Source organism: Crotalus tigris, unplaced genomic scaffold (genome assembly GCF_016545835.1).
Source record: "Crotalus tigris isolate CLP2741 ecotype Arizona unplaced genomic scaffold, ASM1654583v1 scf7180000017716.2861928, whole genome shotgun sequence".
Lineage (NCBI taxonomy): Eukaryota > Metazoa > Chordata > Lepidosauria > Squamata > Viperidae > Crotalus > Crotalus tigris.
Window position 1 is genome coordinate 1,799,887 of NW_024096587.1, and position 20,503 is coordinate 1,820,389.

A 20,503-nucleotide genomic window follows, 5' to 3' on the forward strand; every position below is an offset into this window, starting at 1 on the left:
ATATTATTAGCATCAACAATATTATTTAACATTTTCAGAATTAAAGACAATCACAAAGCCAATTGTGCTAATAAGGTGTGTGTATATGCAAGGTAAATTAATGAACTCTAAACCACTACTGAAATTTAGCATCAGATAAATCTTAACTTTATGTCCTTGATAGTTTTCATTCATCAACTTCTTTTCTCAGACTCTAATTTTGTTTTGAAGCCTTAACAGAGAAACAAGTTAGATTTGCACAAAAATAAGATAGTAATGTGATTTGTTTGATTTTGGCTTTGCATGTTCTACACAGTCAGTCATTGCGGTTTATGGTTTAGTAGGATTTAGTAGGATTTATGGGCCTAGTCCAGTGGTGGCGAACCTATGGCACGGGTGCCAGAGGCGGCACTCGGAGCCCTCTCTGTGGGCACACCACCATCTCCCCAGCCCCGCCTCCTCCCATGGCCCCCTCCTCACCACCAGCCACCCCGGAGGAGAGTCGCCCCTGGTCGCAGCCCATGCAAAGCAGCGCAGCAAGGACATGGTAGCTGGGCAGCGGAGACAACGGGCAGATGATGCGAGGCATGGGCAGAGGGCGTGGCTGCCATGGCGCTGCTGGGCTGCCTGAGTGATCTGTGGTGGGCCGTGGAAATGGTGGGTGGCCCAGTGGGCAGGGCAGAGCGGGGATGGGTGGGGGGTGATTTTTGGGAACTTGGTCTCTAAAAGGTTCGCCATCACTGGTCTAGTCATAGTAACATGTTCAATAAAACATGACTAAAGAAAACTATATTTAGAGTGACATGTAAGGTTAAACCTAGATTCTTTTTCCAAGTTGTCAAAATTTAGAACAAAATTCATATGATGTCTTAGTTGGTATGTCCAATTATAATATGTCCATTCCCCCAAAGTCTCTTTATCTGCCTCTGGTTTTCAATGGTCCTTGCAATCTTAGTCTTTCTGCACATTTGTCACATTTGCAAACAAAGTTTGGGGGTGGCTGCAACTATGGATCATATTTAGTTTCTAAGAAAGTTACAGACCATTTGCAGGCCTCATCAGGGCTTTTTTTTGTCATAGAACGCCCAGAACGGAGTTCCGGCACCTTTTTGGGATGGAACCTTGTAGGATAGGCAAGGCGGGTTGTATGACATGTGTGAGTTCCAGCACTTTTTTTTTTTTTATAAAAAAAGCACTGGACCTCAGAGATATTCTTGGAAATATAACTTATTCCGGAAGCTAATCCTTTGCCTATAACCTGCTAGTGTCTTAGTATTTACTTGTTTTAGAAATTTAAGAAAATATCAAAAAACATTAAATTAGGATGGAGTACTGTAGGCATCTGACCAGTGGCAAGTGAAATTGATAAGGAAAATATCGATGGACACCTTGGTGCTCTTATTTGCAAGTCTCTGTCTCAACATTCCTTTTTCCCCCCCTCTTCTTTCATTTCATTCTCTCATTTCCTTTCCAAGCCTTTCAATGCCACTCGAGTGAATGCAGCTGACATTGAAAACAGAGTGGAAATGCTCAAAAGGAGGAGTCAAGCAGAAGAGGCGAACAAAGGTGGTTTCTGGGAGGAGTTTGATGTGAGTAGAGTTTTCTGCAGTGAATTATTCCTCCTGTTTTAGCCTCGGGATTCAATGCTGCAATCCAAAGATCCATACACTATTTCTGGGGCCTCTAGGAGCCCCAGTGAAGGTGGCTACAGGGAGCTGTAATTCAGCAACATCTGAAAGCCAGAATTTCCTTACCTGCAATACAGTTGTAGAAGAAATTAGGATTCAGACCAATGGTGTCTCAAGCAGAAAGTCATTTCCTTATCAGAGAAAGCATTACTCTCCATACTTTCCTGATGTGAGGTGGCCTTAGCCAACAGGGATGTAATCAATAGTCCTACAGTAATAATGAACTACCTCTTCATTTCTTCCTTCAGAGCCTGCAAAAACAAGAGACAAAGAACTTGTATGATCGACATGAGGGTCAAAGACCAGAAAATAAGAGCAAGAATCGCTATAAGAATATCTTGCCCTGTGAGTCTGGAGTTCAACCTTGCTTAGCCTATGCACATAACATAATCGGATAACAAAGATGTAAATACTCCTCTGCCTGCAGTTGAAACATTACAAGTGTATCTCTGTTTTTCAGAAAAGAAAAGAAAAGAAAAGAAAAGACCCAGTTCCTTAAAAATATACAGTTAGCTTAAAAGCAAAAGTCTGGGTAGCATTTTAAGGTTGCACAACCTTTCATAGATATATTGACTTATGAACTAGCTTTTCTCTTTAGGCTAGTCAAGTTAAATTTCTTCCAGCTTGGATGCCCAAATATTCAAAGGATTGCTTTTTCCAATTTGAGCAATTTGGGGTAATTAGCAAAAATATTTAATTTTCTATAAAATTTGACTTGAGAATGAAAAAATGTTCCATATCAAAATAAAATAATATAAAACTAGCAAATACCTTTAAATGATTAAAACAAGACTATATATTAAAATCTAAAACAACAAAATAAATGTGAGAAAGTAATAGAACGTGACTAAAATTAGAAAGGGAGGAGCAATAACGCAATTCAAGCACTTTAAGTTTCTTCCTTGGGGTTGGTGAGTAACCTATTTCTCATGAGAGTAACTCCCACCAGCCTCTCCTTCCCAGTACTATGGTTCTCCAGTTTCCTCCCCATCCCTTCAGCTCTGAAGTCATCAGAGTATTGTGGCTACCATGGCTTTCTTTGGTATACCAGCTTTGTTTAACTGCTATTCTTTTTCCTCACTGCCAAGCAAGACCACAAGCTTCCCGCTGAAGGTTTTTTTTTCTTTTCTATTCTCTCTCTTTCTCTCTCCCTGGATATAGAAGGAAAGGCACAATTACCTCTGGTTTTTTCTGCAGGATATTAGAACCTCCTTGAAAAGAAAGAAGTAGAGGAATTAAAGAATAAAAACTTGCATTCCAATTAAGTAGTGTTACTGAAGTCAAGGAATTTGCCAGTGGTACTTTGGAAATAAGAATTTCAGTCCTGTGTTTTCAGATGCTTCAGATGGGTGATAGGAAATAAAAGCTGTCTCCTACCATTTGTATCTAGAAAATTTACTAAAGTGTGATTCTTCAGTGACATGTTGCTTGTCTGATGTTCCAGTTGACCACTCCAGAGTCATTCTTCAAGACAGAGATGTGAATATTCCTGGGTCAGATTATATCAATGCCAACTACATCAAAGTGAGTATTAGTTTACCCTGTAACATCTAGAGAAAAGAAGGGATGGGGTGGATTTATTCCTTGAGGATTTTTTTTAATCTCTTTATTCCTTGGCAGAACGAGCTGATCAGTCCGGAGGAATGCAGTAAAACCTATATTGCCAGCCAAGGTTGCCTGGAGGCCACCATTAATGATTTCTGGCAGATGATATGGCAAGAAAATTCACGCATCATTATGATGACCACTCGGGAAGTGGAGAAAGGAAGGGTAAGTAGATAGATAGATAGATAGATAGATAGATAGATAGATAGATAGATAGATAGATAGATAGACAGACAGACAGACAGACAGACAGATAGAATTGGACTTACTAAAATCACTTTGGCTACCCCAAAAACTGCTCCAAAGTTGCACTTAAGGAGGAACCTGTAAACTTGTTTAATTGCTTTTAACGAAGGTTTAAATTTAAATAAAGTTCCAGTGATGCTCTTCCAGTCCCACTCCCTTATCTTTTTCTGATTTCCTAATAGAATAAATGTGTTCCCTACTGGCCAGAAGTAGGAAGCAGCAAAGAGTATGGGCCATATATTGTGGAAAATATTGGAGACCGTGAGGCGATAGACTATAGACTCCGACAACTTCGGCTTTCACCAATCAATAATGTGAGTACCTGAAGCCTTAGAGCATTTCCCTCAACCATCCAACTCTGACTCCAAACCTCGGTGGGAACTAAGAAATGAAAAGGAGACAGAAGAATAATATATTTATTCCTCTTCCTTGCATCTTCTAATGTTTTAAAATTGAGCATGCTTTATTCAGAACACTTTGAAACAACTTCATTAAGATTGTAAGTATTTTCCTGTTGCAGAAATATTCTGCCAGGTTTTGGGGGAAAGTAGATCTCAAGACACCCTTTTTTATTTATTTGCTTTTTGGCACTTTCTTTGCTCCACAACTAATGAAGTAAGCCATTGTGATACCCAACGCATGGAGTCCGAATATACCAAGAGCTGCAACATCAGTTCTTCAATGGGACATGCAGAGGAAACCTTCTTTGCCCTCATGAAGTTTCTGGCTGGCTGGCAGAAAAAGAGAACTAATCTTCTACTGTCAGTATTGGTAGCTGTGTGTGTGTTTTAATTACTGCAAGCAGGATGGAAGAGCAGGAGTAGAATAAAAGGAAAAAGATAGCAGATATGAGGGTGTGCTTTTGTATTCACATATTAGGATGAGGCTGTGAGAGACATCTGGCATTATCAATACCTGAGCTGGCCAGACCATGGAGTGCCCAGTGAGCCTGGAGGAGTTCTTAACTTCCTTGATGAAGTCAGTCGGATGCAGGAGAGTGTCCCAGGAGCTGGACCTATCATAGTGCACTGCAGGTGAGTAATCTGCTGCTAATGAGGGCATATTGTGAGATATACCACAAAGAAAACTGCATGCTACTGGGCATTTTATTTATCTGGGTTTCAGAATTTTTTTTAAAAAAGAAGATAAGAATTAATACAAATTAATAAAAGGAAAGCAAAAAGAAATCAAACAGAAAGCTAAAAGTGCAAGAAAGGGGAAAAAGTAAATAAAAATAAAAAAGAAATGAAGATACAAAGAAATTACTTCTGATCTTTACAGTAGTTATAAGTATAATTATAAATTTACCTCTTTCTCTAAGGCTACAACATATCTCTCTTCTTTCTGTAATATATCATGGTTAATCATCAAAATCATAATTGACACAATAACAGAGTTGGAAGTGACCCTGGAGGCCTTCTAACAATCCCCTTCTCAAGCAGGGGACCCTAAATCATTTCCGACAAATGGCTGTTCAATCTCTTCTTAAAAACTCCAGTGATGGAGAACCCACAACTTGTGGATGCAAGGTATTCCACCGATTATTTGTTCTCACTATCAGGAAATTTCTCCTTACTTCTAGATCGGATCTTTTCTTGATAAGTTTCCATCTGTTGCTTCTTGTCCTGCCCTCAGGTGCTTTGGAGAACAGATCATCCCCCTTTTCTTTGTGACAGCCCCTTAGATTTTGGAAGACTACTATGATGTCACACCTAGTCCTCCTGTTCACTAAACTAGACATACCCAATTCCTGCAACTGCTCTTTTTTGTTTTAGCCTCAGAATCATCTTTGTTGTTTTTCTCTGCACTCTTTCTAGAGCAGTGGTTCTCAACCTGTGGGTCGGGACCCCATTTGGGGTTGAACGACCATTTCACGGGGGTCGCCAAACAACGCAGTCTGCCATTTTTTCCCCTTTTCCTTAGCTGTGCTACTCCCTTTTATTCTATTGGCTTTTGAAAGCCAATAGAATAGACTCTCTTGAATAGAGTCTAATTCTATTGGCTTTCAAAAGCCAATAGGAATTGTCCAGGCTGTCTCTGCCCTGCTGAGCCTGCCAAAAGTCCCATTCTGCAAACGGTGCTGCACCAGTTGAGTAGTCCTCGACTTACGACCGGTTGAGGGTCGCGGCATTAAAAAGGTTGAGAACCACTGTTCTAGAGTCTCAACATATCATGCAGTCTCCATGTATCACAGTGACCAAAACTGAATGCAGTATTCCAAATGTGGTCTTACCAAGTATTATAAAGTGGTATTAACACTTCACGTGATTTTGGTTCTATCCCTCTGTTGATGCAGTTTAGGACTGTGTTGTCTTTCATTTCTTTTTCTGTTTTCCACAAAAAGTCTATAATAAGTTTCCATCCGTAATAAACTAGATACTGTAGTGTTTTTTCTCTAATCAAAGAAGTTCATTTGGCCTCTCAGTAAAATCCATCATCTTTACCAACCATTCCTTCATTGTAGGTTTTGCCAAATAACAAAAACAAATTCCCATGACTTTTTCCCAACCGTCAGACCCAAAACAAAGACCTACGGTATGGTTTTTATCTTAATCTTTGAAATCAACTGAATCAACACGTTTATTTGAATCCCATATTTTCTAACCTTTTTACATGTCAACCAATACCTGCTTTAGGTATTCATTTATTTTTTTCCCCAGAGAGATTTAACTTGCTTTATACGAGTTAGAAAAATATTGATGAAATGCTTTTTGCTTGGCCATTCTGTCCTTTAATATAGTATCTCCCTCTTGTTATTCATTGTTATGTTTCATTTCTCTTTTACTAACCATTTCCCTGGTTTGTTTGCAAACTCAAAGTTTTTTTGCTTTACATAATTCATTTTTATTTCCATTTCTCAATGTTTTTTTCCTTTACATAATTCATTTTTATTACCATTTCTCCTGCTTAGCATAGATAACTGTAATTGTAAAAGCTTAGTTTGTTAAGAAATTTTCTCTGTAGATTTCTTTAATTCTCTTTATCGCATGCAAAATAGCTTGCTTTTTCTTTTGCCTCTTCTTTTTGAATTCATTATTATGTTGTAAGATCTCGGATAAAAGTTTTACTTGCCGTGAAGGTACTTAAATCATAACTTTTGTTAAATTATTTTCACAAAATTCTTTAATTTCTTTTTTACAGTCCTCCACTATTGTTTCTTTCTAAACAACAGTTACATTGAAATGTAAATTTCTCTCCCAAATGTAAATTAGTCTCCAACTAAAAGAACTGGATTTCCTGTTATAAACTAAATGCACAGGATTATGATCTGAAAGTTTGCTAATATGTCTACTCCAGAAACCTTAGTAACCAAAATCTTTGAAATCCATATCATATCTATTCTTGAAAAAGACCCAATGTCTTTCAGAAAAGTAGGTGTATTCTCTTAAACTACCATTTCTTTTTTGTTTCTATATGTCCACAAGCTAGAATGCTACAATAAAATAAAATAAAATAAAGCTGGAAGGGTCCTTGGAGGTCTTCTAGTCCAGCCTTCTGCTCAAGCAGAAGAACCTATACCATCTCAGACAGGTGATTGTCTAGTCTCTTCTTGAAAATTTCTGGAGGCAAGCTATTCCACTGGTTGATTGTCCTCACTGTCAGGAAGTTTCTCCTTAATTCCAGGTTGCTTCTCTCTTTGATCAGTTTTCAATCATTGTTTCTCGTCCTTCCCTCTGATGCTCTGGTGAACAACATGACCCCCTCTTCCTTTGGCAGCCCCTCAGATACTGGAATACTGTTATCATGTCTCCCCTATTTCTTCTTTTCTTTAGACTAGCCAAACCCAAATCCTGCAGCCGTTCTTCATATATTTTAGTCTCCAGGTCTTTGATCATCTTAGTTGCTCTTCTCTGAATTTTTTCCAAACTCTCAACATCTTTTTTGTGATATTTTGACCAAAATTGGCTGCAGTATTCCAGGTATGGTCTTACTAGGGTTTTATAAAGCTGTACTAATACTTCATGTGATCTTTATTCTATGCCTCTGTTTATACAACCCAGGATTGTATTAGCTTTTTTGGTTGTTGCTTCAGACAAGTGACTGTCTCTACTTAAAAAGCTCCAATGATGGAGCACCCACAATTAACTGTTCCACTGGTTAATTGTTCTCACTGTTAGGAAGTTTCTTCTTAATTCCAGGTTGCTTCTCTCCTTGATTAGTTACATCCATTGTTTCTTGTCCTATCTTCTGGTGTTTTGGAAAATAATTTGACTCCCTCTTCTTTGTGGCAGCCCCTCAGATACTGGAATACTGCTATCATATCCCTCCCAGTCTTTCTTTTCTCTAGATTGGCCATATCCAATTCCTGTAATCGTTCTTCATATGTTTTAATCTCCAGACCTTTAATTGTCTTAGTTGCTCTTCTCTGCACTTTTTTTTTCAAAGTCTCAACATCTTTTTTGTAGTGTGCTGACCAAAACTGAATACAGTATTCCAGGTGTGGTTTTACTAAGGTTTTATAAAGTGATTCTATGCCTCTCTTTATACAACCAAGGATTGTAATGCTGGCTCATGTTTAAGTGATTATTCAGTAGGAGTCCAAGGTCCCTCTCACAGTTACTATTTTTGAGCCAGGTTTCGCCTAATCTGTACTTGTACCTTTGGTTTTTCCTGCCTAAGTGTAAAACTTTGCTTTTCTCCACATCAAAATTCATTTTGTTGGATACAGCCCATTGTTCAAGTCTGTCAAGATCCTTTTGGATCCTGAGCTTGTCTTCTGGGGTGTTGGCTATTCCTGACAGCTTAGTGTCATCTGCAAATTTGATGAGTTCCACTTCTATTCCCTCCTCTAAGTCATTGATGAAGGTATTGAAGAGTACTGGGCCTAAGACAGAGCCTTGTGGTACCCCACTGCTTACTTCCCTCCATGTAGATGTAGTACCATTAAGGAGTACTCGTTGAGTATGGTTTGTTAGCCAGCTGCAGATCCATCTGGTGGTGATGCTGTCTATCCCACATTTTTCTAGCTTACCAAAAAGTAGGTTATGGTTTACTTTGTTGAATGCCTTACTGAAATCTAAGTATGCTTTGTCCATAGCATTTGCTGGTATACTACTTTAGCCTAAATTATCCATCAGATCAGATAAAACTTTTAGTAATTTGCCTTGAGTTGCCGAGCTCCCCTTCTTGAAAAAGGTAGTCGAGAAGATGGTTGCATTGCAGCTTCAGAGGCCCCAGAAGAAACCAATTATTTAGACCTTTTCTGGTCAAGATTCAGGCCAAGACATAGTAGCATAACAATAATATTTTCACTTGTTGATATCTCTGGAGGAAAGAGATTGAAATGGCCCCTACCCTGCTCTTCAATGGACCCTGAAGCCCTGGCTCTGCCCCAGGCTATGGACTAGGGTGAGTGGAGGATTTCTTTGGATTGGTGCAAGGTTGCTTGTGGGCTGTTTCTCCTAGGAGAACCATGGGTCTCTCCTTGATTTGTTGTTTTGTTATATTCTGTATTATTGTTGGTTGCCTCCCAGATTTCAAGAATTGGACAATCTAATTAGCGTGATTAATAAATAAAATACTTCTGAGGTTTTGTTTGAAATATTCCAGCAGTGTCTTGCCAGTTGACAAATCTAGGTATAATTCAACAAGGCTATTCTGTCCTCTGCATTCCTGTTAGTGCCGTTTGGATCCCAGGCTTCGGCTCCTGTGCCCATTGGTTCACTAGATTGGTGAATGCAAGGGGTACCACTTTCTCTGTGGTAAGCCTCTAAATTTGTTGGATTTTGGTGCAGATCTCTAGGAAATTATAAGACATTGTTTAAATTGTCTGTTCCTGAGTTACTTCCATGTGTGCATTCTGCTCTCAAAAATGTCATTGTTGGCTCAGTTCTTGATAGCGCTTTTAATACGTTTACATAGATTTGGATCAAACCCCAGTACTGTTTGTGGAACAGTCATAAAGTGACATAAGCATAGTGAAATGTGCCTATTTTGTGCCCAGAATGCACTCCGATGCCCATAATCCCCATTTCTTCCTCTTTCTACAGTGCTGGGATTGGTCGCACTGGGACCATCATTGTCATTGATATGACTGTGGATATGATTTCCACCAAAGGTGAGACCGGTTTGGGTTTCTGACCTTGGATTGGCTGAAGCCTCCATTCGTGCTTCCCACTAATGACCTGCAAAGCCTTGATATAGTATGAGAAATAGGGAGGAAACACCATACAGGGATAGCCAAGGATCACTTAAGGCTCTCTCTCTCATGGGCTGGGAGGCATAGCAGGAAAGAGGTTGGCAGAGCATGTTAGGATAAAGTGGAGAAAGACCTTTAATTAGCCATGACAGGGAAGTTGTTACATCTACCTTTCTGGTGATGGTCATTTCTAGGCATTTAGAACCAAACACCGCATGTGGACAGATTTAAACTGTGATCAAGTAAATATTTAGTGTATCAAGATTGAAATTCCACAGACTTTAAGGAGGCTGCTACAAGTATCCTATTTACATCTAGTAATGAACATAAACAGATCATTTTTGCAAGTATAATGAGTGGGATTTAAAAGTGCTTAATTGTTGCTGGATTGTTGTGACTTAATTAATAATTAAATCTTTTATTAAATAAATCTACCCTTTCATATTTAGTGGTTCACAAATTACCTTAAATGCTTCAGAAAGCAGCCTAGAAATTCTGAACATGTGTACTTCATCTGAAGAAACTCCTTTAGTGCTTCTGTGTAAACATTTCACTTATTTATTAGATTTTTATCCCACCTTTATTACTTCATAAGTAACTCAAGGTGGGGAACATACATAATACTTCCTCCTATTTTCCCCACAACAACTTTGTGAGGCAGGAGAGTGAGTGACTGGCCCAAAATCATCCTGCTATTTTCACGTCTAAGGCAGAGCTAGAATTCCCTGTCTCCTGGTTTCTAGGCCAGCGCCTTAACCCAGTGATGGCAAACCTTTTAGAGACCGAGTGCCCAAACTGCAACTCAAAACCCACTTATGCATCGTCGGGTGCTGGGTGGATGTGGCCCATTGGCTGGGCATGGCCCATTGGGTGAGCGTGGCTGCGGTGGTAACGGCAGACTGGAGGGGACTAAAAAGTTCAATTAATCAATTCCAACTTTGCAAGATCTTTTTTTCCCTGCGAGAAGTTGAAATTGACTGATTGATTGAACCTTTTTTTTTTTTTTTTGCACACGGCAGCGGAGGCCTAAAGTGAAAAGATTTTATAAAACCCAGCTGAAGGCCTAGGACTGGGGCGACGGTGCGTGTGCCCACAGAGAAGGCTTTGAGTGCCGCCTCTGGCACCCGTGCCAGAGGTTCGCCACCGCTGCGTTAACCACTTTGTCAAACCGGTTCTGCATGTTTTAACCTGTTTTCCTGGTCCTCCTTTCTCTTTCTCATTGTGTCCCAGGACTGGACTGTGACATAGATATCCCCAAGGCCATTCAAATGGTCCGGTCGCAGCGCTCAGGAATGGTGCAGACTGAAGCTCAGTACAAGTTCATCTATATGGCCATATGCCAATTTATAGAGATCACCAAAAAGAAGTGGGACATCATGCAGGTAGTGGTTTGAAGGAGGCATGCAAATGCCAGCCTGTTACTTTGGGTGGTGATTATATTTTCCTCTGGAGAAGCAGATGGCATCCAATAAGATAGAGTTAGCTGAGCTCCCTAGCAAAGGGACAATAGCTGTGGCACATTCATCTTCTAGCAGCCACGTTAGAGATGCTTGTTAAAGAACCAAGTTGGTTTGTCCTCATTGACCGAGCCCTTGCCATCTTTGCTGGTTGTGCAATAATCAGTGGATCTTGATCAAGAGACTTGCCAGTCAGGGTCACAGCGAAGGAGAGATTTCAAGTTCCTTCACAGTCAGGTTGGAGAATGGAAGAAGAAGAACAGATGATGGGAGATGGGTGTTGTTTGTTTTGGTTGTGAAGGGAGACTTCTGCTTCCTTCTGTTCACACTGGCAGTTTCAGCTCCTTGCCTTCCATACAGTAAGAAAGTGCTCAGTGAACAACAAACACCCTGCTCTAGCTTTATTTTTACCCCTTTCTCTCTCTGCTGCAGTCTCCAAAAGGAAGACTAAATGAATCAGAATATGGGAATATCACCTACCCACCTGCCCAGAAGACCTCACACCCAAAGGTTTCTAGAAAATCTTCCAGGTAAGACCTTTTCAAAGCAAACACTAGTATGTATGAAGACAATCCAATGTTCTGAAAGTGGTAGAGATTAGATAATTAACATTCTTCTCTCCTGTAGCAAACTCTAAACTAGATGCAAGTTTCATGTCTAAACACGTTCACAATGTTGAATTTAAACTGGATAGAAGAAACTAAGAATAATGGATATTTTCCCGGTCTCTTTCAATGACATACGTAACACCATCCTAAACTTGTTGTGTAGCATTCTTCAAAGCATTCATATTTTGGGGGTACTATGATTGAAAACAAATATCTATATGAATCAAAACTTGGGAAATAATTTTCTAAGAGATAAGTTGAAAGATTTAGCCTACAGGGGGGAAAAATGAAAGGGAATCATGATGACAGTCCTCAAGTACTTGTCAAACACAATAGAGATTGCTTGTCTCTTGTTGCTCTAAAATTTAGAATTAAAGCCAATTGATGAAAGTTGCAGGAAAATCACTCTCCGCTGAATGTTAACAGAATAGACTATGAAGTATTTAACAGGTTGTCTTTGGAGCGTCTTCTTTGTTGATGGCAATCTGATGAATTGAAAGGATTCTGAAATTTGATCCTGTATATATGTGAAAGTGAATGGTTGATGTCCAAAACCCATTCCAATAATATGATTTTATGCTATATACGTGCTGCATTAAAAGGTTATTTTAAAAAATACTACTTAACCTGCTCTATTTATGAAGAATACACAGAAGCAAAAAAAAAAAAAAAAAACCATACTAGAAAGCACCTCCCTTTGATTAATTGGTACGGCTATCTAGAAAACTGGATTTAAATAAGCTGTTTCTCAGAATTTGAATAGCTCAAATATAATTTGAGACCACACTCTGGATCTATATGTTCTCATTTATTCCTTTTCACCCCATCTCAACTCACTCTCCTTAGTGAATAACTTCCTTATTTTTTCATGTAAATCAAATCATGTTTGGTCTGTTATGCAAACTGATTAAGTGTGAGTTGCCAAACAACCACAACAAACTGGATTGGAAGCCAATATTTAATTGTGCTTTCTTGTGGGTCATCTGATAAACAGAAAGCAGCAATGTTTTTCCTTAAAGCAAGAAAGAGAAGAATATGAGAAGTTGCATGAGGCTCATGCACATAACAAGCCCATTGCTGATTCAACATTATCTGTGAACCTTTATCTTATTTTGTTCTTTTTTCCCTTATACAGGCAAAGGGAAGAACCAACCCTCTATGAGAATTTAGACAATGTGAAAGGAAAAAAGGAAGAGAAGGGTCAAAAACCATGGCCATCTGGGAAAGAAAAGAAACCTAAAGGCTCTTTGAAGAAAAAGTAACCATCATTGGCTCCATTCGCAGTGAACATTTGTCCTTGCTAATAATTTTGTCTAGAGGCTTACAGAATTGTTTTTGTCACTGCATGGAAAACCCAGGTGGCACTTTCTCCTTTCATCAGTGCATTCTCTATTGTCCCTTGGTCCCTTACCTATATTATTTTAAATTATCTTAGGCATCTTAGATGTTTATTTTATTTTCATGTAGAATCTTGCTCCCACTGCAATTGTGCAGATTGTGGTTCTCAGCCACCAGTTTATTGCCTTGACTCCTTCATTATCTCCTAAACTTCCCCATCTTTCAGCGTATCTACTAGCTACAGTAGATCTGCTGTTTTCGAGTCTGCGCAAAGTGCCTTCTTCAGTCTAGGTACTAAAACATCTGCTTATGTTCCCCAGACCTCTCCTAAAAGGGCCTAGTCCTTCCCATTTTTTAGAATGTACCCCTTACTACGTGGTACAAAGCTGAGTATGGAGCTGGAGCTGGCAAACCATGCACTTTCGCTTTGGGCCATTCCACTTATTGGACCCAGAGGCTGAATACAGTGCTTTTCAATAAGCATTGCTTCCGTAGCTTAAGCTTTCTAATCTAGTTTCTTCCTACTTTTTGTTTGAAACTTCATCAGATCAAAGCTGACCATGTTCCATTTACAGCTGGGAGCCACAAGCTCAACAGCTATCTGTTTATTCACCAACCTTTTGCAATTGCACTCTGTAAATAATACATTGGGTTGCTTTACTCTGTAAATAAACCAGATATTATTTGGTATGTGCCTCCTCTCATTCACTCAATATATCTATTTAATATATTTTAATATAGCATAGATTTTAATATAGTCGTGGCCAGGGGGGTCTATGCGCGATTGCAGGTTGTGTGCCAGTTATGTCCTTTCCTAGCCCAACAATCCGTACTCACAGTCACTCATGCCCTAGTCACCTCCTCTCTTGACTATTGCAACCTGCTCTGCATGGGGCTACCCTTGAAAAGCATCTGGAATCTCCAGTTTATTCAAAATGTAGCAGTTTACATGGTTTTGTGCAGATCTCAGTGTGCACATGTGTCACCTCTCCTGCAGGAGCTGCATTGATTGCCAGTTTGCTTTCGGATGCAATTCAAGGTGCTGGTTGTCACCCTTAAAGCCCTTCATGACTTGAAACCAGGTTATCTGAGGGACTATCTCTTGCTGGTCACATCCGCCCAACCCACTAGAGCAGGGAGGCAAGGAATGTTGTGGGTCCTGTCTCCTAAAGAGATACATCTGTTGAGACACAAAAGAAGGGCCTTCTTTCTGGTGGCTCCCTCTCTTTGGAATATCATCCCTTCAGAAATTAAACTGCCCCCCCATTTTGACAGTCTTTTGTAAGGCCCTGAAGACTTGGTTTTGCCAGCAGACTTGGGGAAACCAAAATGGGATGGAGCCAGTGGTGGGATTCAGCCGGTTTGCACCGGTTCGGCAGAACTGATACCTAATTTTTGGTTGAGTTCGGTGAACCAGGTATGATAAATCTGTGTTTTCTAGAACACGTCTGGTTTATTATACAACTTCCTTCCAGGCGGGGAGAAAAAAAAACCCTCCCCAAAAGTCCAAGAGAGGAACAATGGAAACCAAATGGAGACACGGTCCCTTTGATCATGTCATTCAGTTGAAAACTAGGTGGTGCTTCTCATACGTAATTTCATCTCTCTAGTTTTCCGATTGGTGCATTGAGAAATCTCTAATCGGCCTACCTCTAAAGGAATAGGATCCTACTCCTACAATGAAAAGATGGTTAAGGATATTCATTTGACAAGGAAAAAAAGCAAGGATTAAATTAAAATTATTACAGGATGCTAAGGAAAGGGGGGGGGGTCTTGGCCTCCCTGATCTGGAAAAATACTATCAATCTACAGTTCTACTATAGGTGCGAGACTGGATGCGATTGGAAAATTGGAGATTATTAAAATTGGAAGGTCATGACACGCAGACTGGATGGCATGCCATGTTATGGGACGAGAAACATTAAGTTTACCAGTACTTCCGGAGGCATTACATCAGACAGGCGTTAATAGATGTTTGGACCAAAATCTGGCGACAGAATTATAGGCAAGTTCCCAATTGGATCTCGACACTAGAAATGTATATACAACCAAGGTTCATTCAGTTGGGAAAAGTAATAACCTATAAAAACATATTAGATGAGAGAGGAGAATTAAAATCGAGGAAAAATCTTCAAGATGCAGGGATAGAATTAGAATGGTAGGCATATCTCCAACTACAAGCAAGATATAGGAAAGACAAAAAAGAGTGGGGTATAAAAATAGAACCAACAGAACTAGATAAAATATTATTAGGTCCCGAGGATAAAATGATTAAAAAAATATATCACTTTCTCTTAGACCAGGCAATGTACGAAGAACAGGTCAAGGAGACTATGCTAATTTGGAGTAGAGATTTTGGTTTCAGTATCGACCTGCAGATTTGGCAAGAACTGTGGGAAACAAATAGGAAACTCACTCTAGCTACCTCGTACAAGGAAAATCTTTACAAGATGTTCTATAGATGGCACTTCCCACCCGCAAGGCTAGCTAAAATGGGTTCAAATATCTCACCTTTATGCTGGAAATGTAAAATAATAATTGGATCATATTACCATATGTGGTGGGAATGCCCAAAGGCCCGTGAGTATTGGAATAGGACACGAAGTTGGCTGAAAGATATATTAATATTGGACTTAGAGTTAAAACCTGAACTCTTCTTGTTGGGAATACAATACAATAATGGAACAGTCTATTTGCTGTTACACATCTTGACTGCAGCTAGGCTTGCGTTTGTGCAAAAATGGAAGAGCAAAGAAATCCCCACAGGGGAAGAGTCACTATATAAAATATTAGCATGTGCGGAAATGGACAGGCTCACAGTGGTATTGAAAGACAAATGTGGATCAGTTTATTTCGAAACCTGGGATAAATTTTACCGCTGGAGGGATTCGAGGTGGACGGTTGGGATTAAAGGTTAGCGTTAAGATAGAAATATATGTAATTTTAGAATAAGTACTGTATAAAACACTTAGATGTATAATTATAGATGAAGAATCGATTGTAAAATGTGGAACACCTTGATAAGAATGTATATACTGGAATGTCACGTTACATCCAATGTTTTTTAATTGTATTATAAATAAAATTTTGTAAAAAAAAATAAAATAAAAGAAAAGATGGTTAAGAATAAATCACACATCTGATGATGCTCGGATAAAAGCAAAGAAAATTGCAAGTGAGGATGCCAATCAAGAAGCAATATGGAAATATCTTAAATAACATTTTTATTGTTTTTTGTCAGGTATTAATATTTTTTCATTAATATTTTAAAACTTATAGCATAATCTAGTTTTGTGTACCTCTTTTATTGTTCTTATTTAAGTATTAAATATGTGAAATAATAAACTACATTTCGGTATATCATTTTTTAATACTTAAAATGGCCATTAGGGCAGAGAACCGGTTGTTAAATTCTTTGAATCCCACCACTGGATGGAGCCCATCAAATGGGTCATTTGACTGTGTGTTGTAGCCCTGGGTGGATGGGTGGGTGGTTATTGTTTTTTATTTTTAATTTTTTTTAAAAAAAATTCTATATTGTGTTTTTGTTGTTTGTAAACTGCCTAGAGTCACTGTGAGCAAAGTAGGTGGCTATATAAAGTTTCTAAATAAATAAATAAATAAATATTAATTAGAATTTGAAACAGATTCTATGGGGGGGATGCTCTTGGATAAGTATGTGAGTTGGGAGGATCCGTATGTGTTCGCAGACAAGTAACAAATCTATCTTTGGCTAAATATAAACATTATATTTAAAAGTCTGCCACTTTTTGCATTTTTAAGATTGTTCTCCCTTCCCCCTCCCCAGATATGTATAAAGTTAGTGAACACTGAAATCAGTGTACATTCACCACCAGGTGGAATTGTTATATGGATATAGGCTATATTTCAGGCAGCCCTGAGACATACCATGTAACATGTAATATTAAAAATAAAATATCAAGCAAAGTCAATGAAGTGATTCATTCATCGCTCAATAGTAGCAACTGTGAGAAGGATCTTGGAGTCCTAATGGACAAACACTTAAATATGAGCCAGCAGTGTGCTAAAGCTTCCAAAAAAGCCAACACAGTGCTAGGCTGCATTAACAGAGGGATAGAATCAAGATCACGTGAAGTATTAATACCACTTTACAATGCCACACTTGGAATATTGCATCCAGTTTTGGTCACCGCGATGTAAAAAAGATGTTGAGACTCTAGAACAGTGGTTCTCAACCTGTGGGTCGGGACCCCATTTGGGGTCGAACGACCATTTCACGGGGGTCGCCAAACAAAGCTGTCTGCCATTTTCCCGCCCTTTTCTTTGGCCACGCCCCTGGCACCCGGTGACGTATAAGTGGTTGGGGGTCACCACAACATGGGGAACTGTATTATGGGGTCGCGGCATTAGAAAGGTTGAGAACCACTGCTCTAGAAAGACTACAGAAAAGAGCAACAAAGATGATTAGGGGACTGGAGGCTAAAACATATAAGGGACGGCTGCTGGAATTGGGTATGATAGCAGTGTTCCAATATCTCAGGGGCTGCCACAAAGAAGAGGGAGTCAAGCTATTTTCCAAAGCGCCTGAAGGCAGAACAAGAAGCAACAGATGGAAACTAATCAAGGAGAGAAGCAACCTAGAAGTAAGGAGAAATTTCCTGACAGAACAATTAACCAATGGAACAACCTGCCTCCAGAAGCGGTGAATGCTCCAACACTGGAAGTTTTTAAGAAGAGACTGGGCAGCCATTTGTTTGAAATGATATAGGGTTTCCTGCCTGAGCAGGGGGGTGGAATAGATGACCTCCAAGGTCCCCTTCAACATTATTATTGTTGTTACTTAACCTGGTTACTAACTCAACAACTTTAGTGATTCACAACTGTAGCCAGAAAGGCCATAAAATGAGGCAAAACTCACTTAACAACTGTCTTGCTTGGCAACAGAAATTTTGAACCCAATTATGGTTGTAAGTCAAGGACTACCTATATATTGTTACCCACCCAGATTCAGTTAGAATTGGGGCAGATTAAATATTGAAAATAAAAATGTAAAGCATTGATTTTCTCTGCAGATCCATTGATTTGGTGGATTTCCCACTGATTTCCTATCCACTTTTGTGTTAGTTTCTAAATCACAGAATTTCCCCCTCCCCCCCAAAATACCATAACTCCATATTCCTTGGGAGAGGTTTTTCTATCACCATACTGCCCTCTTGTGCTGTATCATCAGATTACATTATTTGAAACGACTGCTTGAGTTTCAAGGCATTTTCATGTGTGTTCATGTACAGCCACTAGTACTGTAGATTGAGTTGGTTAAGCGCTGCCCAATGGAAGAAAGTTTTCACTTTTTATCTACTGTAATCATTCCAATTTCCCCTGCAGTGAAAATGTATGATTGATATTATCTGGTTTGAACGGGTAATTTTTTTAAATTGCCACTGCTTTACTGACTTTTTTGGTACATAGTCTAAGATCTATTTTATCCTGAAGGTGTTTTCCTTTTTTTTCTGTTTAAAAAAGATAAGCTCAGCTCTCAGTGACTACTTGGACTGGAATAAAAGGATTGGAAGGGACCTTGGAGGTCTTCTAGTCCAGCGGTTCTCAACCTATGGGTCGCGACCCCACTTGGGGTCGATCGACCATTTTACGGGGGTTGCCAAACAAGGCGATCCACCATTTTCCCCCCTCAGGGGGCGGTGCCGCACATGCGTGCCGCGCATGGGGGCGCCGCCGCGCATGCACGCTGCACATGGGGGGGCGTGCCACGCATGGGGGGCGTGCTGCGCATCGGCACCGTGCATGGGGGCCACGCCGCACATCGGCGCCACGCATGGGGGCCGCGCCGCACATGCGCGGCACGTTTGTGTGACGGGGGTCGCCATCATACAAACGTTGAGAACCACTGTTCTAGTCCAATCTCTGCCCAAGGCAGGAATCCTCGTACTATTCTGGACAAATTTCTTGAAAATCTCCAGTGAAGGAGCATCCATAACTCCAGGAAGCAAACTGTTCCACTGCTTAATAGTTCTGTCAGGATAATCCTCCTCATTTCCAGATTGGATTTCCCTCTGACAAGCTTCCATTGCTTGCCCTATCCACTGGTGTTATGGAGAATAAATCAACACCCTTTCCTGTGGTAACCTTTCAAGTACTGGAAGACTGCTATCACATCTCTCCTCAGTCTTCTTTGTAAAGCTTGTTCCTTTACCAGTTCTTCATAGGATTCAGCCAGACCGCTTATCATCTTATTGCTCTTCTCTGCACTTTCTAGGGCCTCACCATCTCTTTTTGTATTGGGGTGACTGAACTGGACACGGTATTCCAAATGTGCCCTCACCAGTGTGGCATAGAGCTATCACTAATGTAGTTCTCTTGGCAGCAACAGGAAAATGGACTCACACTGGCTTCTAGGAGATAATGACTCCCCACTCTACCCTACAAGTCTTGTAGTTTTCTGAAGTCTTCTACTCAAATCTGAGCAAGATCCAATTCTACCCAGCTTTCTTCAGGCCAGCCACTCTGGGAGGAGCTGTTACCTATCTTGGCAAAAGTCAGGCTTTAAACAGGAATGGTTAACACCATTTGTAAGATCAGACAAGGAAACTACTGGGAATACAGTGTATTTATTACATTGCCTGACTTCCAACAACTTCCAATCTTAACTACAATGATGCTAAAAAGCCAGAAACTTCTGTTCCCATCTGCACATCTTACAATTTTGAACTGTGGTTTATCATTGTCTGGCACACCAAGGATTTCCCATTTGTGTGCCAACAGGTGTAAGCAAAATGAAATTATTTCTCTAATTCACCTTCTAGCTCCTGCAACCTAGATTTTGTTGACAGTGCACCGAGAATCCAGGCAGGTTTGGGATCTGGCAAAACATCCTCCAGCTTCTTTATTTACAAGTTCTCTGGGCCTTGCATAAAACCTTGCAAACATGGATATGGAAAATATGTCGTGGGGAGAGGCACAAGGTAAGCTAGAACTTCCTGGGGACAACAGAAAGCAATTCAAGTTGCCTCCTGGTAGAACGGTTGTTCTGACTTTTCATGCTTAATATACCAGCCGTTTTGTGGTAGGGCATCATCTTATAGTAGCCATTTTGTGAGAGTGCCTTCACATGCTTTAAAAATCCTGAATGTGCCCAACAGGCGGAGTTACCACATTAGATTATTCCTTTACACAGAGACACTGGCAGATATTAGTGTTTTCATTTAGAGAAAATAGTATACTTATTTTAAAATAAAAACTCTGAAACTATCTGCCAGCAAAGATGATTTTTCTCTTAATACAGATTTTAAGGAAGAATTCTTCCCAAGATAATAGCAAAAAAAAAGTTTAACCAGTTAACCAGACATTCAACCACTCTTCTGCCAATACTTTGTTATGGCACATACCGGATTTTTAATCAAGTCTGTGGTAGGACATGAAGCATGATTGATCGGCTTTATATTG

At 39.8% G+C, this 20,503-nt stretch overlaps 1 protein-coding gene across 8 annotated transcripts in view; it reads left to right on the top strand.

Moving 5' to 3' along the window:
• Positions 1-13,750, top strand: part of PTPN6 (protein tyrosine phosphatase non-receptor type 6) — a 37,953-nt gene extending 24,203 nt beyond the window's left edge. For all 8 annotated transcript variants that reach the window (XM_039338774.1, XM_039338773.1, XM_039338769.1 and 5 more), the window contains 10 exons: positions 1,455-1,568; positions 1,916-2,012; positions 3,112-3,191; positions 3,288-3,437; positions 3,701-3,832; positions 4,398-4,552; positions 9,509-9,576; positions 10,888-11,039; positions 11,547-11,644; positions 12,858-13,750. In XM_039338774.1, coding sequence (XP_039194708.1) covers positions 1,455-1,568; positions 1,916-2,012; positions 3,112-3,191; positions 3,288-3,437; positions 3,701-3,832; positions 4,398-4,552; positions 9,509-9,576; positions 10,888-11,039; positions 11,547-11,644; positions 12,858-12,984 — 1,173 coding nt within the window. In that variant the 3' untranslated portion in view covers positions 12,985-13,750. The remainder of the gene's footprint in view (positions 1-1,454; positions 1,569-1,915; positions 2,013-3,111; positions 3,192-3,287; positions 3,438-3,700; positions 3,833-4,397; positions 4,553-9,508; positions 9,577-10,887; positions 11,040-11,546; positions 11,645-12,857) is intronic.
• Positions 13,751-20,503: the final 6,753 nt, after the last annotated feature.